At 63.5% G+C, this 7,373-nt stretch overlaps 1 protein-coding gene across 1 annotated transcript; it reads left to right on the top strand.

Moving 5' to 3' along the window:
* The first annotated feature begins 337 nt into the window (after window positions 1-337).
* On the top strand, window positions 338-2,314 carry DLX2 (distal-less homeobox 2). The gene is made up of 3 exons (XM_028140969.2): window positions 338-719; window positions 1,236-1,420; window positions 1,904-2,314. Exons 1-3 carry the CDS (start codon window positions 338-340, stop codon window positions 2,312-2,314), a joined length of 978 nt encoding a protein of 325 aa, XP_027996770.2.
* Window positions 2,315-7,373: the final 5,059 nt, after the last annotated feature.

The raw sequence follows: 7,373 nt of genomic DNA, 5'->3' as shown, positions 1-7,373 counted from the left end.
CACCTGCTCCCGCCTCCCGGAGCCCCGGCCCAGCCCCGCCACCCCCGACCCCCCTCCACTGCCGGCCCCGCCCGAGCCGACGTCGGGCAAGAAGCCGAACGGGCCGAGAGGCGGAGAGAGGATGAGGCCGACGGCAGCTGTCCCGAGCTGTGCACGGTGATCGCCTCCCCCGGAGGAGGAGTTGCCTAGACCAGTGCCACAGTTCTTGTTTTCCTTCCTGCCCACCCACCCCCGTTATTGCATTGGCTGCTGGAGGGCACCGGGAGAGACGGAGGAGGAGGCGCCTCGCTTCCCCCCTCGCGCCCGCCACCCCTGCTCCTTCCCGTCCCGGGCCAGGATGACTGGAGTCTTTGACAGTTTGGTGGCTGACATGCACTCGACCCAGATCACGGCCTCCAGCACGTTCCACCAGCCCCAGCAGCCCCCGAGCGGAGGCGGCGCGGGCCCCGGCAGCAGCCTCCACAAGCCCCAGGAGTCGCCGACCCTCCCGGTGTCCACAGCCACCGACAGCAGCTACTACACCAACCAGCAGCACCCGGCGGGCGGCGGCGGCGGCGGGGGCTCGCCCTACCCGAACATGGGCTCCTACCAGTACCACGCCAGCGGCCTCAGCGGCGTCCCGTATTCCACCAAGAGTGGCTACGACCTGGGCTACACCGCAGCCTACACCTCCTACGCGCCCTACGGGACCAGCTCGTCCCCCGCCAACAACGAACCTGGTAAGCCTAACGCTGGCCTCCAGGCTGCCGGGTCGGCCTAGCTACTGCCATGGGTGGGAGAAAAATGTTCGGGGCGGGGATCTCTCCGGAGCCTGGCCTCTCACACGACCCGCTCCCGCCCGGCCCGGCCCGCGCCCTCACCATTCCCAACCTCCAGTCTGCCGAGTGTCGTCGGGTACGTCCGTCGGTGCTCAGCGGGTCGTACCGGGTGGCCTGGCGGGGGGTAGAGGGGGGCGGTCGGGGAGGGCAGGTGGTGCATGCCTCCTGGTAACCTCATTTCCTTGCCACCTGCTTCTTTCTCTCCAGAATGCTCTTGTCTTCCCCTTCGCTGGTGGGCCCAGCTCCAGGGTTTGGGGGCGGCAGGGGTCCTCGCATTGCCAAGTTGCGCCTGGGCACCCCCCTCCCGGCTCCGGCCAAGTCCCACGCCGCCGGGCCTTTCTGCGGGCGGGCGGGCGGGCGGGCGGGGACTCTTGGGCTCCCAGGTTGCGCGATTCTCAGGATTCTGGGTCGTTGCAGAGAAAGAGGACCTCGAACCTGAAATTCGGATCGTGAACGGGAAGCCAAAGAAAGTCCGGAAACCCCGCACCATCTACTCCAGTTTCCAGCTGGCGGCTCTTCAGCGGCGGTTCCAAAAGACGCAATACCTGGCGCTGCCCGAGCGCGCGGAGCTGGCCGCGTCCCTGGGCCTCACCCAGACTCAGGTGAGGGCTCCCGGCGGGGCGGGGGCAGGCAGAGGGGCGAGGAGGGGGGCGGTCTGGGGTGGCTGGGAAGAAGACAGGCTCAGGACCATGTTTTTTTAAAAATATATATTTTAAAAATAATTTTAAGGATTTCGAGGCCCACCTCTTGAGCGGCCTAAACTCCTCCACTCGAAGCGGAATCCCGGTACCACGTAGTCTCTCTCCGCACTACTGACTAAGCGGGTAAAATGGTTGGCCCCTCTGACCCCTCCCGCCGTCGGCGGCACCGCCGTGCCCACACCGGCTGTCCGGGGCTCTGCGATGGCTGCCCGGAGGAGAAGGGACCATCGCAGCCTCCCAGGCCGCGCGCGGCCCGTGCGTGACCCGCGGGCCTGCCCAGGTGCTCGGCGCCCAGCCCCGGCTGTGGGTCTTCCTGCGCTTTCTCCCCTCCCCTGCCCCGGGCCGGGTTTCCTGCACTAATGCTCCGGTCCCTTCTCCACCAAGGTCAAAATCTGGTTCCAGAACCGCCGGTCCAAGTTCAAGAAGATGTGGAAAAGCGGGGAGATCCCCTCGGAGCAGCACCCGGGGGCCAGCGCCTCGCCCCCTTGCGCTTCGCCGCCGGTCTCGGCGCCGGCCTCCTGGGACTTCGGGGCGCCGCAGCGGGTCGGGGGCGGCGGCGGCGGCGGCGGCGCGGGCAGCTCGGGCTCCAGCCCCAGCAGCGCGGCCTCGGCCTTCCTGGGCAACTACCCGTGGTACCCCCAGGCCTCGGGCTCGGCCTCCCACCTGCAGGCCGCGGCGCCGCTGCTGCACCCCACACAGACCCCGCAGCCACACCACCACCATCACCACCACCACCACCACCACCACCACCAAGGCGGCGGGGGCGCCCCGGTGAGCGCCGGGACGATTTTCTAACCCCACGGAGGAGTCTGCGCCAGAGACTGAGAGCAGAGGCCCGCCATCCTCCGTGCTCGCCCCCACGCCAGGGGGTCTCTCCAGCTGGCTGGCCGGGGCTTGTGGCCCGGGATGGCCCGCCCCGAGTCCCGCTCCCTTGCGCGGACACTGAGCCACCAGGACCTGGAAGGCTCCTCTCGGAGGTCCGCGGTAGCTGCGTGGCGAAGGCTGCGGGCCACGGCCGCCCCTCCGACCCGAGCCCCGCCTCGGACTTGCCTCTCCTCTCCTCCCCTCCCCTCCCTGCGAGGCTGTCCGGCGCCGTCCTCGCCGCGGGCAGCGAGCTGAGTCCGGGAAGAGGACCCCTCCCCCGCCCGCCAGGCTTCCCGGGCGGCTCTGAAGCTCCTTTCTCCTCGCCAGCCCCCGGGCTCGGCGCGGTCCGCCCGGGGTGGTGACCCCCGGCGTCCTGCCCGCCCGCCCGCCCGCGCGCCCGCCCCCACACGCCCTGTGACCCCGGCCGCCCGCCCGCCGCCTGTTTTCCGCTCTGCCGTTTGCAGCCCGCGGAGCCGCGTCCCTGCCCCGCCGCCGTAGCTCTCTCCCAGCGCGAACTCGCCCCTTAGCGCTCTCCTCATCCATCGCCAGTGGAGTTTTTATTTCTATTTTTATTTTTTAAAAGTTTAGGTGCCTTTGCGGATGACCTCATTTTGATGTTGGGGGAAAAAAATGATTTTTTAATATGTGGACACTGCAAAAAAAAAAGTGTTTAAATTATCTTTTTTAAAAACCTATTCAGGGTCATTAGCCTGGACTTGGACAGAGTTTGTAAATAAAGGTGTCTGTGCAGATTTCCCCACTGATTTATTTGTATAAAATACTCATCTTTTCAGACTGTTTTGTAAACCCTCACTTGTGAAATCTCCAGTTTAGCAGTGACCTCAGCAACCCCTCCGTGTTTTGTTTTTTTTCCCTTAAAAATGTTCTCAGTTAAGCTAAGCTACTGATTTGGATTTGTTATATCTTATCCTAAAGTCTTTGTTCTTGAAATGAAAGGTATTTGGGGGTTATTTATTATGAAAACAACATGCTCTTCATGTTGATTTTACACTATGAATATATTATTTAAATAAATTATTGTTTTCATTGGATGTGTGCGTTTTCACCGTGGCGGCGCGGCCCGGGACCTCCAGCCGCTGCCCAGGCGGGGACCTGGTCAGCCAGGGGTGGCATTTACCTCTTCCTGCGGCTGCGGGAGCAGCGAGTCGCGGTGAGGCCAGGACAGGCTCACCCCGCAGGCCCGGCGGAATGTTCGCGCTCTGCCCCCACCCGCGTCTGGACGCGGGGTTCGTCTGCTGGAGGCGCAGTGAGTCACTCCGCGCCCGGCGGCTCCGGCTCCGCCCTTTCTGCCCGGCCGGCGCCGGCGCCGGGGCCCTGCGCCTGGGAGGTCTCCGCCGCCTCCGCGTCCGAGATGCTGGCCGCGCGGGGCTTCCGAGCCGCCGCGGGGAACCTGCAGCCGGAGCCCCGGCGCGGTGGAAGCCGGGGTCAAACCCCCACATTGGCCCCTCCCCTCTGTTTGCCCCGCAGCCCTTCTGGGGTTGGCTGAGTGGAGAACTCGGTGAGTCACCCAGGCCCTCAGGAGACGCGGCTGGCTGCTCTGGAATGCAGGGCGACCTCAGGCACAGGGCTTCCCTCGCACACATCAGTCCCACACCGGGACTCTCCCAGACACATCAATTCTGTCACGCACTCTCAGACACACCGTCACACGCTCATACTGAACGATGCCCCCACGACACAAGTGCACACCCAGTGGCAAACAAACTCACATAGGCACACACAGGCACACTCACATGGAGACGGATGCTCAGCGCTTAGGCAGTGGCCTCTTCCCACCTCGCGTTCTCTGAGGAGAAAGGTTCACACATCATTCAGCTCTGCTTTCCACCTTGGGTCCCACCCAACTCGCTTCCAGCTTTGGAAGTGACCCTGCTTTCTGGCATTCTCTGCAAAGGCCGGGGGAAAGGTGAGTGATGCAGGCCTGCACTTCAAGTTCCTTTTCCTGAAAGCACTGGGGCCTACAGCTGGAAGCTTCCTGGCTTCGCTCACTCACGGTGTGACTTTGGGCTGCCCACTTCACCTCTGTGTTGTGGAGTGCATACCTCTGAGATAGGAGAAATAAAAACAGCTGTCTCCGAGTCGTGAGCATTTAATGAGGCAATGACCTAACACAGTGCCTGGCACATAGTAAAAGCACTCAATACATTTTTGCTCTGGGTAGTATATTGCTTGAGCCCCCAAAACAAGAGGGCTTTAGTTTTGCTTGCAATTATGAGGCCCAGAGTTAGCCAGAGGCCTTTCCAACCTCATCTTGTGTGGAAGAGCAGCACTCTAAGGCTGGGAGACCTCTGGCCTTTTCCGACATGAAAGGCTTCACCTCGGGCATCCTTTCTACAGGGGCCAGACTCTACTGGAGAGGAGGTTGGCAAGCCAGGCAACCCTGCTTTTGCTGGATCCAGGCCTCCTCTTCTCCAGGATGGTTATTCTGTTCATCCTTGTTGTGTGTCTCAACTCACTTCTGCCCAAAAGACAGACATCAGACAGGAGTGGGTTTCTAGGCTCAGTGGCATTATCCAAATTTTCTGGCCAGATTGCTTTGGGGCCTGCACCGAGCCTGCTTTACAACAGAGTGTGGTCCAGGGAGTTGGGGCTCTTGCAGAAGGCAGGGAGGTGACACAACCCTGTGTCTGCTTGCATTCCTGCGTGCTTTCCCAGGCTAAGGAGGCCTGGGCTGAATCCCATTGACCCCGCGATTCTGGCTTCCCTAAGCAGCCGCCGCCTCGCAGACCCCGTTCCAGCCCTCCCTCCCCCCAGCGCCAGCTCCAAATTCCGTGGTTTTCTTTGAGTGCCAATAGCTGGTGCCAGGCTTCATCACCCTGCGGTTTACGGTGCCCTCCCCTCCTTTGCGCGCCCTCCCCTCCCCACCCCACCCCCTCCCCTGAAACCAGCCAGGAGAAGCGGGGCCGTAAATTGGCTGGTGTAGAGGATCTGCTGCAGACAAGATGATTAAGAGGCCTACGCCGGAGCGCCCGGGGCAGGAATGTCAGCCCAAGTTGGAATCACGCAACAGGCCTTGGCATGAGCAAGCCTGGGAGCCGGGAGGGCGGGCGGCCCCAGCTCCGGGGTGGGCCGAGGCCCCACAGACTTGCCGGAGTCACCAAACCTGGCACCCGGCGGCGGAGGGGTCGGGTCGGGCCACGGCGCGCCTTTCCCTGGGAAGCCCGCTGGAAGCAGAGGGCAGAAGGGTGCAGGGGCCAGAGGAAGGGGGCGTTTCCGCAGACCAGGAGAAGGGCCAAGAAAGGGGAGAGCGAGGATGCGCCTCCGATCTAGACGCGAGCAGGCGGGGGAGGGGTGGGGGACGGGTGAGCGAGGGGAGAAACAAAGCTGGGCTGGGGGAGGCGGGGGGTCGGCACCAGCCCCGCCGGGGGCGAAGCGCTGGCCAGCCTTTCTCACAGCCTGGCGGCCCGCTGGGAGGCTGGGAGCCCTGTGATCAGCCCGCCGCCAGCAGACTAGCTCTCCCCCGCCCCCCCCGCCCCCCTGCGCCCGACTGCGCTCCCCAAAGCGCGAGTGAAAAATGGAAATGGGAAGCGGCGATCTCGTCCCCCTGCACTGGGAAACCAGCCGCGCTCGGAACACTCATAAATCTTCATTGCACTCCCCTTCCATTCGCTCGCGTGAAATATCAGGCCAGATGCCGAGTGTGACAAGCGCTGGGAAGCGCGGGGAGGGGAGCGGAAGAGCAAGGGGTGTCCGCCCCTCTCCGCCCCACCGCGCGGTGGGGTTGCTCCACACTCCTGCGGAGCGCTGAGTTCCAGTCTCCGAGACTGGCTGCCGGGGCGCACCCGCCACCCCTCCTCTCCCCGCTCCCCCCCCCCCACCTCACCACCCCCCACACCCCCAGCGTGCGCCCCACCGCCCGCCACCCCGCCCTGAGTGCTCCCCGGAGCGTAGACGCACACCCGCCTCCCGCTGCGCCGGATTCCCGCCGCTGGCGGGCCGGGGAGTGCGGAGAAGAAAGGGGGCGAACCCTGGGCCTAATCAGTGCGGCTGCAATGTGGGACCGTTTAGGAAGTCCCCCCTCAGCCTTCTTTCGGGATTACTTGTGAAAATTGTGAATATCCGTCCTGTGTAAGGATTTCCGAGGCCGGTGGGGCGAGTTTGGGAGAAGATATCAAGTTTGCTGGGGGCGGAGAGCGCCCCGTGAGACCGCAGCTTTGTTTACAAACAGTTGTGTAGTGGAAGGGGGAGGCAGGAAAAGGGGTACAGTGAGGAGTAGATGAATAGTCCCCTCCACTGTTAGAACACTCCCCCCCACCCCCGCCGCGAAGGGGAACGGGGAGCAGAAGCCCTTTTGCCTTAAAAAAAAAAAAAAAAAAAAGTCATCCTTGTTGACTGTAAAACCCAGGGGCAAATCCCGCACTCGGACACCGCCTCCTGCCTCCTTCTACCCCGTCCGAGTCCAAAGCACTGGCTCAAAGGACACAAGCCCGCCCCTTTCCCGCCAAGGAACAACGACCACCAGGGCCTTACATCTGTTGTAAGGTCAGAAATCTCTGCGAATTAAGCTGTCTCCCTCTCCTAAAACACCGGTCCCTTTGCATTCCACTTTGGGGTCCCAGGTCCGGCAAGCGGGTGGGTGGGGCGCGCCCCTGGCCCTGTCGGACTGGGCTCTTCGGAGACTGCCGGGTTCTGGCAGGGTCAAGTCACCCAAAACGGCCGCAGGGAAGCCTCCCCTGGGTCAGATCCCCCCTCCCTCCCTGGGATCTGACCCGCCAGCTCTACACCCTGCCCCGCCCCCTTCCCTACATACAAACCGACGCGGGGGTGGGGGGGGGGGTGGGGGGGGTGCGAGGCCCCGCGTCCCTCTGAGGCCTCACTGGCGCGAGTCCCCCTCCCGGGTACCGGTTTGTCAGTGATTGCCACATTACAAGATGTTACATTCCTCCCTGGGGCCAGGGGCCGGGCGGGGCGAGGGAGACACTGTGTTTGAAGGAGAGAAAGAGCCGGCAGCAGTTCCTTGGCGCCTCCA

This window comes from Eptesicus fuscus, chromosome 11 (genome assembly GCF_027574615.1).
Source record: "Eptesicus fuscus isolate TK198812 chromosome 11, DD_ASM_mEF_20220401, whole genome shotgun sequence".
Taxonomy (NCBI): Eukaryota; Metazoa; Chordata; class Mammalia; order Chiroptera; family Vespertilionidae; genus Eptesicus; species Eptesicus fuscus.
Note: the sequence above shows the minus strand (reverse complement) of the source record. Positions and strands in the feature narration are given on the sequence as shown.